The sequence below is a fragment of the Epinephelus fuscoguttatus genome, linkage group LG6 (genome assembly GCF_011397635.1).
Source record: "Epinephelus fuscoguttatus linkage group LG6, E.fuscoguttatus.final_Chr_v1".
NCBI lineage: Eukaryota > Metazoa > Chordata > Actinopteri > Perciformes > Serranidae > Epinephelus > Epinephelus fuscoguttatus.
Genome location: NC_064757.1, coordinates 10,282,111 through 10,299,550, shown reverse-complemented (window position 1 = coordinate 10,299,550; position 17,440 = coordinate 10,282,111). Strand labels below are relative to the sequence as shown.

At 42.5% G+C, this 17,440-nt stretch overlaps 1 protein-coding gene across 3 annotated transcripts in view; it reads left to right on the top strand.

Moving 5' to 3' along the window:
- Positions 1-17,130, top strand: part of atp2a2a (ATPase sarcoplasmic/endoplasmic reticulum Ca2+ transporting 2a) — a 28,614-nt gene extending 11,484 nt beyond the window's left edge. The window contains exons 6-21 of one of the 3 annotated variants that reach the window (XR_007449543.1): positions 4,220-4,300; positions 5,259-5,344; positions 5,516-5,980; positions 8,247-8,335; positions 8,540-8,642; positions 9,286-9,417; positions 9,516-9,635; positions 9,741-9,959; positions 10,093-10,428; positions 10,704-10,924; positions 11,111-11,313; positions 11,452-11,537; positions 11,622-11,755; positions 11,860-11,977; positions 14,251-15,806; positions 16,400-17,130. Coding sequence is in view for 2 of the 3 variants with exons in the window: in XM_049578945.1 (XP_049434902.1) it covers positions 4,220-4,300; positions 5,259-5,344; positions 5,516-5,980; positions 8,247-8,335; positions 8,540-8,642; positions 9,286-9,417; positions 9,516-9,635; positions 9,741-9,959; positions 10,093-10,428; positions 10,704-10,924; positions 11,111-11,313; positions 11,452-11,537; positions 11,622-11,755; positions 11,860-11,977; positions 14,251-14,520 (2,663 nt within the window). In the remaining variant the exon portion in view is untranslated. Of the gene's footprint in view, positions 1-4,219; positions 4,301-5,258; positions 5,345-5,515; positions 5,981-8,246; positions 8,336-8,539; positions 8,643-9,285; positions 9,418-9,515; positions 9,636-9,740; positions 9,960-10,092; positions 10,429-10,703; positions 10,925-11,110; positions 11,314-11,451; positions 11,538-11,621; positions 11,756-11,859; positions 11,978-14,250 lie in introns of all 3 variants that reach the window. The other 2 variants (XM_049578946.1, XM_049578945.1) reach the window with 2 other exon arrangements.
- Positions 17,131-17,440: the final 310 nt, after the last annotated feature.

Here is a 17,440-nt window from a genome sequence, read left to right as displayed (position 1 = left end):
TTCTGCATAAACTATACGTGTAAGCAATTCACCAAAAATTTGTTGTCACTGTTACATAAATCTCAGGTTCTGTAAGTAGTATTAAAGCTGGCTTGTAGTTTTATACAGATTGTCAACTATTCAGCTCACTGCACTAGCCTTGTTAACCCTAAGTCACACTATACTGACTGCTGGGAATCCATGCTATGCTGTCTGGTTGTAGATGGGACAGTGAGAGGTCAGACTTTAACCCCAGTAAGGATTTAATGAGGGGCCATGACTGACAGTGTTAACCTGAAGACATGAACAGAATGTAAAGGTCTGACCTTCTGTTAACATATAAAATCTATAGTTAAACTGATCGCTGTTTTCACATTAACATTTTCGTGTGTTATGTGGCTGCAAGAACAAGTTAGATGATTTATTTGATATTTACATTACATTACCACAAGTCTACTTACATTTTTCCAGAATGACTCTCTGCTTTCTCAATATGTCTTTCTCTGTGACTACATCTGAAAGTTAAAAGTACAGAATTTAGATCCTTGTATTCTTATTAAGATCCAGATCCTTTGCAGCATATGCTGTATGTGTGGGCAGTGGTGAATACCCTTTTCAAATGTTAGTGTAGTGGTTGATCTTGATATAGATTTAAATTTTAGAATTGAAATTGTGTCATGGTTTTCATACATGTCATTTCTGCCAGGCCCTAATAAAATCCTGATTATTTTTGACAGGAGGGGAGCTCTAAAACGCTCCCAGTCCTGGGACAAGGTTTGTTACCATGACAACAGAAACAGTTGCATGCTATCTGGAAGCTCAGCCTGCTGCTGCTTAAGATTCATAACAGACAAAGGCAGAGCAGAAATCTCAGGGAGACAGTGCAGAGATAGTGCTTATGTAACGGAGGTCAGAGGTTAGGATCAACTCCAAAGTCGGCTGACACGTGTTTGAATCTGTGACAAAATAACAGCAGGCTGCTAACTAAACATTATTTACTCTGCTCTTGTTTGATGATGAAATAGTAAAACTCACTTGTGACTTTTGCCATGTGCTAACACTGTGGCCAGGGGACAAAAAAGTAAGATTTCTACCCTGAGTGGTTTGTACAGTGTCCACCTAAACATGGCCACCAAAATGCACCTGTAATACGGTAAATAGTGTAAGATAGCATCCACATGTAGGATATATTTGCAGAGACCAGATTATCGGTTTCATTTCCTTGCATTGGTTGTGCTGAGTCATATGAACTCTCTAGTGCACCTGCCTGCCAAAGTTTAGAGAGGAAAATCTTCATTGAGCAGAGGAGGAATGAAAAGTTAGTATTTTAGCCGTTCTAGACTGTTTTTTAACATATCCATTTGGATAAAGTATTTGCATAATTGTATGCATGTAAATTTGGCTTGTGAGTTCATCAGTAAGAGCTGTGCTGGAAAGCTGCAGGATGCCTCACTTGTTGACGGTCCCGACATGACCCACTCAACATGACAGGGGGTCAGCCTTTTGTTCAGCTGCCATCAGCACATGTGGCCTTTTGGCTGGCCCTGAGGAAGGCTGGCTTGCCGAACAACACGCTATCCCCTAACACACGGCAGAGGCAGGTGCCAGTCAAAGCAAACCGGTTTGGTTCAGTCACTGCCTTGCCTGCTGTTGAAGGGTCTGTTTAAAAGGCACCTCCGGGACTTACATTGGGTGCAGTGAATCACTGGGTTTGAGCTTTTGTCACTCTGAAATTTGTGGACTCTATGACCTGTTGGCAAGCACAAAGGTGAAAATGTGGTCATGCCTGAGGAGATGCTTGGACTTCTACCAAGTAGGATGTTGACACAAAGGGACAGATGATATATGCACACTTCATCAGAGCAGGTCTGCAGTGTAACACAACCTCGGGACAATTCCAGCATGTCACAGTGTCATAGTCTCAACACTCACTGCTTTCTTCGTATGATGTATTATTACATTAGCAAGCACCATTGTTAGAAGCCTATCACCTTAGCCATGTTTCTCAGCACTCCCACAGAAGTTGTCAGTATTAGGAAGTAGTATAGGAAGTGTTACACAACCACCTAGGATGTAATTGTAAAGCTTTTGGCTTCTAATAAAAACATTTCATGTTTTGTTGTCTTCCAGGGATGAAATCATTTCTCCTAAGAAAGTTAAAAATGTAGCTATGAAATGGGTTCCTCTATTCAATGTGTAGTGACATTATTGATACAAGTTAGGTGCTGTTGAACTGACAGCATGACCCCTATATTCATTTGCACCACTGCTATATAAAAAAATCCCCCCTATACACGATTATCTCATTCACTGCTTTCAGCAGCCAGAATTGGGGAGAACAAGGATCATAAATTGAACATCCCCAGATAAAGGTGCTCCAAATGATCGGCCACAAATTATTATCTGTCAATATTTGTTCTAAACAAACTGTAGCTCACAATGAACTTCAGTTACATTCATGTTTTAGCTACTGTTAACCTGATGTCTAGCTCACCTGCTTGTCCCGAGTGCAGGTACACCGTCTCTCTCTCCTCGCTCACCACACACACTCTGCACTAAACACTTCTGTAGAGGCTGCGATACACTCTGCTGTTTTCTGACAGTCTTACATTTGGATTTGTTTTGGGCTGTACTGTGCCCACAGGACTGGCATGGCATCCCTATGTATACCAGTTGGTATACATAGGATCTCCAGGATTTGATTCATTTTATCTCTGCAACTGGAAAGGCAGAGTAGGTTCGGGGAGACCAGGGGATATGGTAACAATTTTTGGTTAGGCGTCATTACTCAAAAACCTCTGTTTGGATACATTTTTTAAGTAGGTAATTGATATCTGTGTTCAACTTTTTCAATCATGAATTGCTTTTACAAGAAACATTAGTCACAATGTTGATTGAAAGCATTTTGTTAAACGTAATTTGACAATACAAGTCTGACCCCAAGTCTGCGTTGCTCAACCTGTGAGGTTGTGTGACCTTCTCAGAAGTGAAGCTTCCATAGCGGCTGTCGTTCCAGGTCGGGATGGTTTAAAGATGTAACTTAGTCCTTCTCAGAAAAGCTGTCAATGTCTGTCTTGACTGGCCAATGCCTGCTGTCAGATCAGAGTTCCTGGCACTGCTGTCAGGACATCTAATAAGTTGAAGATCATCCAGCTTCAAGTCAACACTCATGGAGCGTGAGTTTCTCCGAGGTGATGTAGTGGGCCCTGTTGTTTGTCCCCTTGTCTTTCTTCCTTTGCTGTGGCAATGAAGAGGAAACAGCTGCCATTATATGACCAACATTTAAACCCGATCGGCGTATTGGAGTACATATCGAAATGCTTCTCCCATTTTTGGCTGCATGCTTTGTTGGTCCTATTGCTATTTTCTCCTCCCTTCCCTCAAGGGCATGGAGGGTTTTGGATTACAGTATCTGTCTCCCTCAAATGGGAATCTTGAGTCTGAGTTTTCATTTCAGCTTTGTCTTTATTTTTTGTTAGACTCTTAGGTACTTGGCAGGCTTGTGTGGGTTACTGGATTCTGACTATGCAATGTTCTTGGTTGGAGTCTTTTGTAACAATGTGACACAATTTGGATTTTAACTAAGTAGGCCTATATGTAGACTATGTCCCACAGAACTGTGCCATAGCCTGAGCCATTTCCCCAGTTTTCATTGCCTTTATGTACCATTAGGAAGTTGAATTGGGTCACTGCAATTCCGATGTACCCAAATTGGCCTTTTCCTTTGAGACAGGCCTTTTATGGCTCACAGGTCCTTCATTTCCTCCTCTTTCTTTGGCTCTCCTTCTCTTTCCCTGCAGCGATGGCAACACTGCTCTGCTGCTGTGTGGCACAGCAACCTCCCTGTAATGAGCTGTGCTTCATCAGTTCAGTTTACACTAATGCTGAGTTACTGGCTGCAGAAAACAGACAACATCTCATCTGTTAAATCTTCATTTAGCCCGTACACACACTTATAGCATTGTACAGTATGTGTACAGGTGTGTATGGATGGACTCGATGCTATTCATGTGGTGTAAAAGACTATTGAACCATTTTGTATGTCATGGCAAGTTAATTGTTTACTCTGGTTGTTGTCATTAACATGAGCTGTCAGACGCAGACTGAATTCAAAATCATATCAATGGTTTTTTTTCCCAACAAATTTTCACGCGTGTGTGTTTCCTATGTGTCTGTGCTCTCCATGCTGTCGGGTATTTGTTTGTGTATTTTCTCTAATTGTGGATCTGTTCTCTTACAGTTGGAGACAAGGTGCCTGCTGACATCCGGATCTGTTCTATTAAATCAACAACTCTGAGGGTAGACCAGTCCATTCTAACCGGTAAGAAATGCCCGCTGATGACATCACAGCCATTAAATAATTTTCCCGTGCCACTTTCATCCATAAAACTCTCAGTTTCTCATGGGTCTTGTTAATGGATCTAGTTTGCATGTTTTATTGATTCGTTAAGTAGTGATGTTTATTTTACACTGCTGGCACACTTCATACAGTGCATTGTTTTTGGTATCTTTGATTTTTTTTTTCCTCTTATATGTTCCAGGCCATAAAGGCTATCAATATCAAGGCTATGCCATTCTGCATTTCACTGCACACATTTAAACCTTTAAATGTATGCTTGTTATACTGTAATAAATAGAAAGTCACAGAGTTAAAGCTTAGCTCAGCAATCCCTGACTTACCGTAACTGATGAGTGAGGTTGCTCATTGTATTCATACAAAGCCTTAAATGTCACCACCAAGCCCTTTAAATACTGTATACTCTGCCAGTGAAATTGTTTTCACATATGGCCATTTCTGTCCCAAATTGAAAATTAAGCTTTGGCTGTACTGGCACAATTTAACCGGTTTTCATTTTATAATTATGTTTTGGATTAAATCCATTCCTCAGTTTTAAATTAACTTCAAACTCTACAATGATGCTCCCTTTATTTTAAAATAAAAGCAAAAATGTATCCAGTGTATCCAAAACAGTGTCCAAGATAAATGGGTCAATCTTCCACCTGTGTTTTTAAGAACCAGAATAGCTGGATGTCAGTGAACAAGATCCTTTGAGCTGGCTGCAGAATGAGCCCAGAGGTGTATCATGACACTTTCTAATTAGCATGTTTGCTGCTAAATTGAAACATTCATGAGGATATGAAAGATCAGTGAGGCAGCATGAATGATCAGTACCACAGATCTCTCTCTGTAGAGATAATTGGCTGTGCTTTGCTCCTAAGATCATCTGCAGAGGCAAATGCAAACTGGTATGAGCAGCTGCCCTCTGTTGTCTTTGTAGGTGAGTCTGTCTCTGTCATCAAACACACCGACCCTGTGCCCGACCCCCGTGCTGTCAATCAGGACAAGAAGAACATGCTTTTCTCTGTAAGTTCAACTCTGCAGAAGTTATCACACATCCTGTTGATGCCTTTCGACTCCTTGTTTATTTTCTGTTAACTTCCTGGAAAAACTTGCTCCTGTTGTTATTTCAAGATGTGTGAGATGTTATCAGACGTGCTCGAGACAACATGTATACAATATTTCTTGTTATTTCAGGGTACCAACATTGCAGCTGGGAAGGCCGTGGGTGTGGTCGTGGCCTCTGGTGTTAACACAGAGATTGGTAAGATCCGTGACGAGATGGCGGCCACTGAGCAGGAGAAGACACCCCTGCAGCAGAAGCTGGATGAGTTTGGCGAGCAGTTGTCCAAGGTCATCTCCCTCATCTGTGTTGCCGTGTGGATCATCAACATCGGCCACTTTAACGACCCCGTCCATGGAGGCTCCTGGATCCGCGGGGCCGTCTACTACTTCAAGATTGCTGTGGCGCTGGCCGTGGCTGCTATCCCTGAAGGTCTTCCTGCTGTCATCACCACCTGCCTGGCCCTGGGCACTCGCCGCATGGCGAAGAAGAACGCCATCGTCCGCAGCCTGCCATCCGTGGAGACCCTGGGCTGCACCTCTGTCATCTGCTCTGACAAGACAGGAACCTTGACCACCAACCAGATGTCTGTCTGCAGAGTGAGTCTCTCTCTCACAGACACACACACACACACACACACACACACACACACACACACACACACATAGCCTCTCTCTCTGTCTCTCTGTTGTGGTGCATTGCTGAGCAGTTTGGTTGTCTGTGCTTTGTCATCTTTGTTGTCCCTGCCTGGTGTTTGAATAAGATGACAGCAGTAAGAGGAACTGTGACTGCATACGTCACTTTCAATACATTCTGTCAGCTTAAATGCTAATATTGTCTGTGCAAACAGAGAGAGTGGAGTCTTCCTTATGATCAGGTATCCAGCTTAATTAACAAGGCAAAATACTGCCGCTCCTCTAATCTACATTGAGCTGTTGGATGACTTGCAGTGCTGCTGTTGCATAACTGACCTTGCGTCACCAAGCAAAGCAAAGCAAAGCAAAGCCTGTAGTTCCTTTTTCTCTCTGTGTCTGTGAGTGGCACCCCAGCAGCACTTGGCCCCACATTAAGACATTTCAGCATTAATTAAAGTTTAATGCTCTTGATGCCTGTTCAGTGTGCTCTCTCAGAACTTTGGCAAAGCCTGAATTGGATTTGTGGCATTAATTTATAGTTTTCATCAAACAGTTGTTTAGGCTTGTGTATTGTTTGGGCCACATGTTGTACTGGCCATGATTAAATAGCTTGTTATTGTGCAATTACTGCAGTTTTCAACGATGTATTCTCAGAGCCATATATAAACTACTGAAAAGACAAAATATTTGCTCTCTGTACATGTAGACAAAAAGCCTTAAAAGAGCTTTGCTAATTGACTTTATGCTCATGTCTCATAACAAAAAAAATACTTTTCAAAGAATTTTGAAGTAAAAATGTAAGCGTTTATTTTACTGTGCGGCGGCACAGTGATGTGGTGGTTAGCACTGTTGCATGTTCTCCCCATGTCAGCGTTGGTTTTCCCTGAGTACTCCGGCTTCCTCCCACAGTCCAAAGACATGCAGGTTAATTGGTGACTCTAAATTGTCTGTAGGTGTGAATGTGAGTGTGAATGGTTGTCTGTCTCTATGTGTCAGCCCTGTGATAGTCTGGTGACCCATCCAGGGTGTACCCAGCCTTTCGCCCAATGTCAGCTGGGATAGGCTCCAGCCCCCCCGCAACCCTCAAGAGGATAAGCGGTTACGAAGATGGATGGATGGATGGATGGATGGATGGATTGATATACAGTGTGTGCAATATTTTTTTAATATCATTACAACTTAAGTTAATGGCTAAAAGAAAAAAAACCTGCATGCAGTTGGACCATGACTGCCTGTCTCTTTGTCTTATACTTGCTTCTTGATAGGGACTTGATCGGGTAGGGAGGAGAAACTCAGTTAGAATGTAATGTTTTTGGGGGACAATTTGCATTAATGGAAACGTGACACCTGGGTGGACATGCTCATTTTCACCCCTTTTCCAGTGTGACCGTCTGTAACTTGTGATTCTTTTGTCATCTCAGCCACAAATTCATTCATCTCTGTCCAAGAAGTATTCAAGCATTGTTCCAAATTAGTCAGCACCGAGTTTGAAACAGACTGACTGACTGACAGACTAAGTAACTGATATCAAAAAGAAGTAATGACCATAACATTTTCACTGGCCTCCATGCTGCTTTCTACTGTTTACTAACCCTGCTTTCAGGCGCATTTGTGACGTAGAATGTGACACACCAAAAAAAAGATCCTCATCTACTGACATTGTTAAAGGAGTTTGCCGCGTAATTTTACAGGCTTTTCCTGCTTTGAAAAAACCTGCATACACGTGCTTAAGTTGATGGGAAACAGGTATTTGGTCAAAGTTAGGGTACGTCTTCAGAAAATTGTTGTATGTCAGTGTTATGTCCTCTGTAATGATGGAAACACAATGCTGTGAGTGAGTGAGTGAGTGAAAGAGAGAGAAAGAGGATGAAAGCGTCCTGTGGGAGCAGGCCTGGCACTGCGGCTTCTTCCTTTTGGGCACAGCCTCTCTCTTAACTCTCTCCCTGGCAGTCGTTTCTGTTTACTTATGGAGAGAAACTAAACAGCCTTTTCTCATATTAGGCAGTGGGCCACCCAGCCTGGCCCTCACAGTGACACGCTCTGTAACACTGCAGGCTCATCTACTGTCTAAATGAGCCCTTACTCTTCAGGTTTGCTTGGGATTTCTGTGATTTCTGCTGCCACCTGCTGTGTCAGTAAAGAAACTGACAGTCGTCTCAAACACTGACATGATGACGTGCTTTGAAAGACTCATATTTGTTTTTGTCCCACCTGCTCTCCTGTTCTCCAGATGTTCGTTATCAACAAAGCTGAAAGTGACAGCTGCTCTCTGTCAGAGTTCACCATCACGGGTTCTACCTACGCACCTGAGGGAGAAGTGTGAGTACTTCACAGCTGAGTCCATAACAGGCAAATCTAGGTGAAAGCTAATGCAGGGGGTATGTAGGTGAACGGGAGCATATGAGGTTAAAGATGGGAACTTAAACACATCAACAATGGAGATGGTTGTTGTTGTTAATATGAACTGTATACACACATTCACACACATACACACACAGGTTAATACTCTGTGCTTGCCTGCAGGTTCCATGATGGTAAACTAGTTAAATCCTCCCAGTATGATGCGCTGGTTGAACTGGCTACCATCTGTGCCCTGTGTAATGACTCCTCACTGGACTTTAACGAGGTGTGAACCCTGCCTGCGTCTTCGTTTACATGTCAGACATTTGTAGAGTGTAATATTGGCCAATATGATTTTTTTGTATATGTGCTTGTTTGTATTTTGTATTTTTTAAGGACTTATCAGTATGGACAATAACACTAACTCATGGCGCTACAGTAAAAGTGTCTGTGTGATAGAAGAACACAAAGAAAACAATAGTAAAAATATAACATAAAATGAATACAAATAATGACAATTGTAGGTGAGTACATATACATACACATGTTACCCATATATTAATGTATATAAGCCATATCTACATACCCATGAATGCATCCAAATGCACAAATATGATGTGCATTTGAGGTGCAAACAGGCAATAGTACCAGTTTGCACCCTAACACCTAACATTGTGAAACCAAATAAGCAAGAGAGAAGGGCATTTTGGGAAGCCTTTTGTAGTCTACTTTGTAAAGTATCATTATTAGATGTTCTGTCCCAATCATAACCACAATCTGTCTGTTTGGTGTGCCGTTTCATTTGTTTCATCTGTGGTTTGGAGTGAAATAAGCTCTATGGGCAACTCAAAATGTATCCACCAGTGTGCAAGTTTTTTTTTTTTTTTATGAGAAATAAATATTAACAATAAATGTTTTTGATATTTCAGGCGAAAGGTGTGTATGAGAAGGTCGGTGAGGCCACAGAGACTGCGCTGACCTGTCTGGTGGAGAAGATGAACGTCTTCGACACTGAGGTCCACAGCCTGTCCAAGATTGACAGAGCTAACGCCTGCAACTCAGTGAGTGACAGCAGCTCCCTCACCTGCACACGCTGCAGATTTCCACTGCTCCCACTCAGCAGGTTTTTCTCACTCTGTCTGTCATTTTGTCTGAGCAGGTGATCAAGCAGCTGATGAAGAAGGAGTTCACCCTGGAGTTCTCCAGAGACAGGAAGTCCATGTCTGTCTTCTGCACCCCCAACAAGTCTCGTTCTTCCATGGGCAAGATGTTTGTCAAGGTATACTGAGAGAAACTACAGAGGAGCTGTCAGTGGCTTTGCTTTGGTTGCCTGACAGTTTCCTACTGTGTTGTGACTATTTCATTCCTTTGCTCTGCCCCACAGGGAGCCCCGGAGGGAGTTATTGATAGGTGCACTCATGTCAGAGTTGGCAACAGCAAAGTTCCCATCAGCAAAGGTATCAAAGAAAAGATCATGTCTGTGATCCGTGAGTATGGGACAGGTCGTGACACCCTTAGGTGCCTGGCTCTGGCCACACGAGACAGCCCACCAAAAATGGAGGACATGATACTGTCTGACACGGCCAAATTCTCAGAGTATGAGGTGAGTTGTTTTTTTTCTAACTTCTGGTACAATTGTTTGTATGTTTTAATAAAAGTAGTGGTATTTGGTGTGTAGTGGGAGTATTCTTTTCAGGAGCAAACATTCAGTCATGTATTTGTCTCTCTGTGTCCAGTCTGACCTGACCTTTGTCGGCTGTGTCGGCATGCTGGACCCTCCCAGACAGGAGGTGGCTGCCTCTATCAAGCTGTGCCGACAGGCTGGCATCCGCGTCATCATGATCACCGGAGACAACAAGGGCACAGCTGTGGCTATCTGCCACCGCATTGGCATCCTGACCGACGACGATGATGTGGAGCGCATGGCCTTCACTGGACGAGAGTTTGATGAACTCTCACCCTATGATCAGCGTGAGGCTGTGACTCATGCTCGCTGTTTCGCCCGTGTCGAGCCTTCCCACAAGTCCAAGATTGTTGAGTTCCTGCAAGGATTTGACGAGATCACTGCTATGGTATGAAGTGTGAAATCTGATTCTGCAGAGTCTCTTACTGATCATTAGTGTTTCACATTTAAGGGGAAATAGTCTGGGATTACAAGCATTTGGTTTGGTTATAATTTAGGTCTTAATTCCATTTCTGGCTAACATTGAAAAGATAGTAAACATGTTGCTCTTAAACTTGTGGGTATCCTGTCTTCGTTGGCCTTAGAAACGTCACATGTATTGTGTTGATTTGCTTGTGCTAGAGCAAAGAAATTACCCCTCTGTAACAAAATACTTCTCCACAGACGGGTGATGGAGTGAACGATGCCCCTGCCTTGAAGAAGGCAGAGATTGGCATCGCCATGGGCTCTGGCACTGCCGTGGCCAAGTCAGCCTCTGAGATGGTCCTCGCCGACGACAACTTTTCTTCCATTGTGGCCGCAGTTGAAGAAGGCAGAGCTATTTACAACAACATGAAGCAGTTTATCAGATACCTTATCTCTTCCAATGTGGGGGAGGTTGTGTGGTGAGTCTCCTCAGGAGCAGATGACCCTTATTGTATTAATTGCTGCTCTTATCTTTTAGGAGGATGGAATTATAATAGACATTATAATAGACTGATGGGACAATAGGTATCCAACATACTGTGATGCTGTTTAGACCTCCTCCAGCATGTTAGTGCAGTTGCTCACTGAGTTATTTCTCCTGATAGCATCTTCCTTACTGCGGCGCTGGGCTTCCCGGAGGCTCTGATCCCAGTCCAGCTGCTCTGGGTCAACTTGGTGACTGATGGCCTCCCTGCCACCGCCCTGGGCTTCAACCCACCAGACCTGGACATCATGGAGAAGCCTCCTCGTAATGCTAAGGAGCCCCTCATCTCCGGCTGGCTCTTCTTCAGATACCTGGCCATTGGATGTAAGTAAATAATGGACAAGAACGGTAGAACAAAGTCAGTTTTTCCCATAATATTAGAAAAAAAAAATGAATTTGCCTCCATGCAGTTTGACACATAAGAAATTTATGTTTTATCATGTTTGGTGTCTTTGCACTAAGGCTATGTGGGTGCAGCCACGGTGGGAGCCGCTGCCTGGTGGTTTACTCTCTCTGACGAAGGACCTCAGGTCACTCTGTACCAGCTGGTAAGTCTGTCTGTCTGAGTTATCGTCCTTTAGCTGCCCCCAGCTCTTTTCCTCCCCCTCACTCCCCTGCCTTCCTCCCTGTAGAGCCACTTCCTCCAGTGCGCCCCAGACCACCCAGACTTTGACGGCCTGGACTGCGAAGTGTTTGAGTCGCCCTACCCAATGACCATGGCCCTGTCTGTGCTCGTTACCATTGAAATGTGCAATGCTCTTAACAGGTAAGTAAGTGCCTCTCAGAAAGATCATCTAGGCATCATTTGGACTCAGAAAGAAGGGCAAACTGTATAAATGAATTACCATCTGTGTTCTCTCTTCCATCCAGTCTGTCAGAGAACCAGTCTCTCCTGCGGATGCCTCCCTGGGAGAACATTTGGCTCCTGGGGGCCATCTGCCTCTCTATGTCCCTCCACTTTCTCATCCTCTATGTGGAACCTCTGCCTGTGAGTATTACAAATCCATTTAATTCATTGATGACTTGATGGAGCTGTTTGGATACTCGGATATGAGCTGGCTACTTGATGGTTACTTACAGCAAGACACAGGTTGAGTTGAGGGAGTTATGCGGTAGGGTTGTCACGATACTAAAATTTCAAACTCGATATCAATACCCAGGAAAATATTCAATACTCGATACCATTTTCGATACAGCAGCAAAAAATTAAGAGGCATGTCATTTTTTAAATAAAGATCAAAACAGTAACATCAATGATAACAACAAAAAATCCCCCCAAAATAAATAACAACCAGAAACAAGATCTGTCCATACAAATGTATTTATCTACAGCCCTGTTTATTTTCTGTGCTTCTGGTGAATTGGCACAATATTTTCATTGCTGATCAAATAGAGTTGGTAGTTTAGGCTCAGGATGCTCCTGTTTCTACCTCACTATGTGATCAGAGTACCAGGGGTTACGGGAGAAACCAAACGTTTTTTCAGCTTCAATCTGTGACTTTACAGTTAACATAACTTTTCAGACACACATAATTGTGTTGTCCTGTTAAACTAACATTGTGTATTAATGTTACAGACGGGCATGACTGATAAAGTCTTCTGCTTAGCTCCCACATTAACGTTAGAAGTTATATTTTAGTTTGATGCTGGCGACACCAGCTGCTCAGCTGCTAGTGAGGGGAGGGGCTGTACCTGCCGTCTGCAGCGTGCTGTGTTCACTTCACTAATTATTTCCAAAGAGCGCTTTTTCCTTTATCATTTTTGACCAAAACTGGCTGCTCTGATCCTCCTGCAGCTGCGCTGGCCATATTACAGCAACAGAAATGTGTGCATGCATGCACAGCGACGACGACAACAAGCCGGGTTGCAGTGAGGGCTCTGTGCCTGCCAGACGCTGCCTGCACAGCGCGTGTCCGTCGGACCCATTGCGCGCACCTGACAGGCGCTGAGGTGGCATGCACTGTTAGTATCGATACTTTGGTAAATTAGTATTGTATCCGGATACAGCGTTTGAGTATCGATACTTTTGACAACACTATTATGCGGTCTTATCTGCCCCCTGGTGGTTGACTGGCTTCATTACAGACGTGCAATAGAAACAGATGAGTTATCCTGAAAATAAAAAGAAAATACTTAGGTATTTTGCTTTTATTAGATAGGTCATAATAGGGACACAGTCAGGAAATGGAGAGACAGAGAGAGAGAGAAAGAAAAAGAGAGACAAATGCCCCTGGGACAAACCGAACACATTGCAATCACAGTATATGGTACGGGTCTTACTGGAACAGAGAGAGTTAGATGAGAAGGTTGATGCCACTCTCATAAGTGTCTGTTATGTACTAAGCTGTGGGAAACAGCTCTTCTGGCTTTGTCCAAATGTAAATAAAATGTACTTACTAGCACGTCTATACAGCTCACTAACTATACAGTATGCTGGACTGTTTCTTGACTGGCATTGTGACTTCCTAATCCACCCTACTCTCCCTAGTACTCGTTGCTTTAGTTGGTTGGATTGGTTAGGTTGGGAGTAAGGCAGACCATTCCCTCACCATCCTAGGACTTTTCAGTCGAGGACCTCTTACAAGACAGAGTATATAATGGGGAACCCCTCATGTATGATCCTTTGAATAACTTGATATCTTATGTGTTTACTCTTATATGGTCTTTGCTTTATGAAAGAACAACACAAGAGAATAGGTACTGATTTGTTACAATTGAACGCAGTCGATGTCTACTATATTATTCGTTAAACTATGAAGCCTTTTGTAAAGTCAGTAAATATTTATCATGATAATGTGATAAATCTGACCCCTGGCAGAGTGCCACAGATCCCACTTCAAGAACCACTGAATTAGTGAACTTTAGAGTTTCATGTAGGAGGCTTTTTTCTAGCCTAGTGTAAATGCAGTTTGATTCTCTCATCACCACGGCTGTCTCCTACTATGAATTCTCCTTCACATCTTTCTGTGACCTCATGATGTTCTCCATTAAGGCCAAGGAAAAGTGTTTAGGAATGGAAATATTTACTGACTATTCGACTACAGCCCCAGTCTCCACCCCTCGTAGTCTTGGTCTTGTCTTAGTCTTGATACACTCTTGTCTTAGTTATGACTTGGTCTTAGTTTAGGTGGTCTCGACTCTTGACACTGAAGCTAACCATCTTCTGGTGTTCTTTTGGTTCTGCTGGCACCATGTGCAGTTGTAATCCTTTAAAAAGCAGCTGTAATGTTACTTGATGGATGTTGTCATGCTCTCTCTTAGGTCATCTTCCAGATCACCCCTCTGGATACGACCCAGTGGATGATGGTGCTGAAGATCTCTGTGCCCGTCATCCTGCTGGACGAGCTGCTAAAGTTTTTGGCGAGGAACTACTTGGAATTTGGTAAACAGCTGGAGAAGCCGGCCAGAAAGGGCTGCTCTCTGTCTGCATGTGCCGAGGGCATCTCTTGGCCCTTCGTGGCCATCTCCCTGCCCCTGGTGCTGTGGATCTACAGCACCGACACTAACGTGTCCGCCATGTTTTGGCCCTGACTGACTCCAGCACACTACCACCCTCCCTGTGCACCAGTGTGAAGTGGACATTAACACACACATCTAACACAGTTACATTAACTCGGAACAACTTATAGTCAACACTTGCACCTGCTCTGACGCTCTGTCTGCTGTCAGATCTTTTGTATTTAGGACATTTTCACCGATACATATTTTTGGGTGGGGGGTTGGGGCTTAGTCATATTTTACTGACTTTGACTGACATTATGTCCATGTGTTTTATTTTACCATCACGCTTTTCTCTCTTGATCCCCTGTGTTGAACGTATAGAGATGCCCACCGTGTCGGAGCTATGTGTTGAACTGTACAGAGAATTTACACTATTTTATGATAATTAATATTTTGTAATTTTTGGGAGGGGCTGTGGGATCAAGAATGCTGGGTGTGAAGAGGATGATCTAAGGACCGTATAGTACAATACTAATTTTGGGGCAAAGACTTGAATGTATTTGCCCTAGCATGAATCTCTGTAGTCATTTTTTGAGCTCCATGCGTCGTCGTTCATTCTTTTCTGCATTAGGCAGAGCACAGCTACCTCAATGCTGTTAATATGATCATTACTACCCATTTGTCTTAACAATCATTTCATAGATTAGCATTTGAAGTGTTGAGGCAAGCACCATTTTGTTTTGCAGTAGAGACAAAACCCTCACACACATTTTTATGTTGTTTTTTTTTTTTTTTAAATATATATATATATATATATATATATATATTTCTTTTCTCTGTTATTGGAGGGAAGAGAGGACAAAGAAATGTTACGAGTTTGATTCAAAGCAATTTTTGATAAAGCCTGTTGTTAAATTTGTTTACTTGAAGAAAATACATTTATCTTGATTTTATTTTTTAAGTTGGATTTTTTGAGATTCACTCTCAACGTTCAGTCTTAATTTAGCAACTTAACGACAGTAATCTTTATAATGTATGTATAATGTGCACATACTGTACTTGAACATGTAAAAAGGCACCAAGAAGCTGTTAGTCTTATCAACTGAGCACAACATGGACAGCCCAGTCATTGGAAGAGTCTGTATATCTGTACATAGCACACAAAGTAGAATCTCTGTAAACATATTTTTGTTGTTGTGGCTGTCAAAATGCTCCATACATTTACACTAGTTTACTTAAGCGTGGTCTTAGCCTTTCTGCATGCCTGCTCCAATAATACCAGGCCAGCAAGTGCTTTGAGTTTTTTTTGGTTTGTTTTTTTAGTTTTGAAGCTAATTGTTGTTTCTTCCAATGCCTTCCACCTGTTTACCTGCAGAGTGAGTACACTTTGACCTGCATGCCATCTATCGCTCTCTTCTGTGGTTGCACACACAGCTTTGCAGTCTGTCATTGCTCATGTGAATGTGAAAGCAATGACAGCTCCTGAAATGTTTGATAGGACTAGCAGTTTTTTTTAAAGTATACTTCAATGGTACAGGAGTAAGAGGAGAAAAAGGAAGGTGTTTAAGATATTGTTTGAAAATGCCTTCAATGTCACCAAGTGCCAGGTACATATTGAGTAGAAATAGGAGCCTTTTGCATTTTAAACTGGCACTGTCACTGGTGCCGGTTATTTTTGACTGTAGTCTGGCAGCATGTTTTGGCAACTGGCAGAGACACTGACATTTAAGTGCCCCCACACCATTACAGGACATGGTGGTGTTGTTTTTATTTCTATGTCTTTTTTCATTGCATTTGTCTTTTTACCTAATCTTCTGCTTGCCCATAGCATGGCCTTAATATATTTGCTCTTTTTATTAAAATAAGTATTAATGAATTGACACGATTTGCTGCTCAGATGCTTTTTACTTTGGCCTGTGATTCTTGTGTCCACTGATGTGATTTCTTCCTCTCTTCTTTTTCTTTGCAGCAAAGGCCAAGTAAGCCCACCTCTACTCTAAATTCCTTGCAGAAACTTTGGTTTTGTTTTGTGTTGTGCATGTGTGTTTTGGGCAGCACATCTTACAAGAGCTGCATGTCAGTTGAATAATATGAAGACAGAGGCTCATAAAGTTCGTACATCATTTTTATAGAATGGCCATGAATACATGTCTGATGAAAACTAGCCAATGCCACCTCATCAGTCCTTCCATCCTCCTGCATGAAGAGCCTTAGATTATGATACAATTCTCATGGCATCTTTTTAGACAAAGATCTTAGTACCGTGTACAGCAAATTGTACAATATTCCATGGTGCATGTCCGCTGAGTCAGCCAACTGTTTTACCAGACTTGTGTAATAGACAATGTATAGTATTGGTAAATAGAATAGACATTCGTCAGATAGTACAAATGTTAAATAAGCTCAAAAACAGTTCATCTTTCCTAAGGAAATACTTTTATGGAATATTTAAAAACTAAACAGCCTTTTTTTTTGCTTTGCACTGAGATGTGCAACATGTTTGGAGCAGATTTTGCCATATCTGGGAAGGCAAACGTGCAGCGGTGCAGTGATGCATACGCTTTACCATGAGAACGGCAGGCAGTCCCTCCACTGGCATTTTTTGCCAAACTGCTGTACTGTATTTTCAGAGATGATTGTACAATGTATCACATGAACTTTGGTTTCAGGTAAATAAAACTGTCATACATGAAGAGTTTACTCGCTGTTCTTCTGGTGTCATTTCAAACAATATTTAATGTGATGTGCTGTCTACAGCTTTTAAGGATAGGTGTAGTGGACCCAATTTCCCTATGCTCTGTGTCTAAGTGATTAATGAGAACAACAATTTTTGAAATAGGTCCACTGTTGAGCGAGACAGTTGCAGCTGGCAGCAGCGAAACAGGCTGCAATGTAACCACTTGGAGCAAGTTTGCACCACAAAATTTACATTGATTACAAGTGTACATTTTTGCTAATGACAGGCTCAAACTGTCACAAGTGTCTGACAACATTATGGTAAGGATCCTTA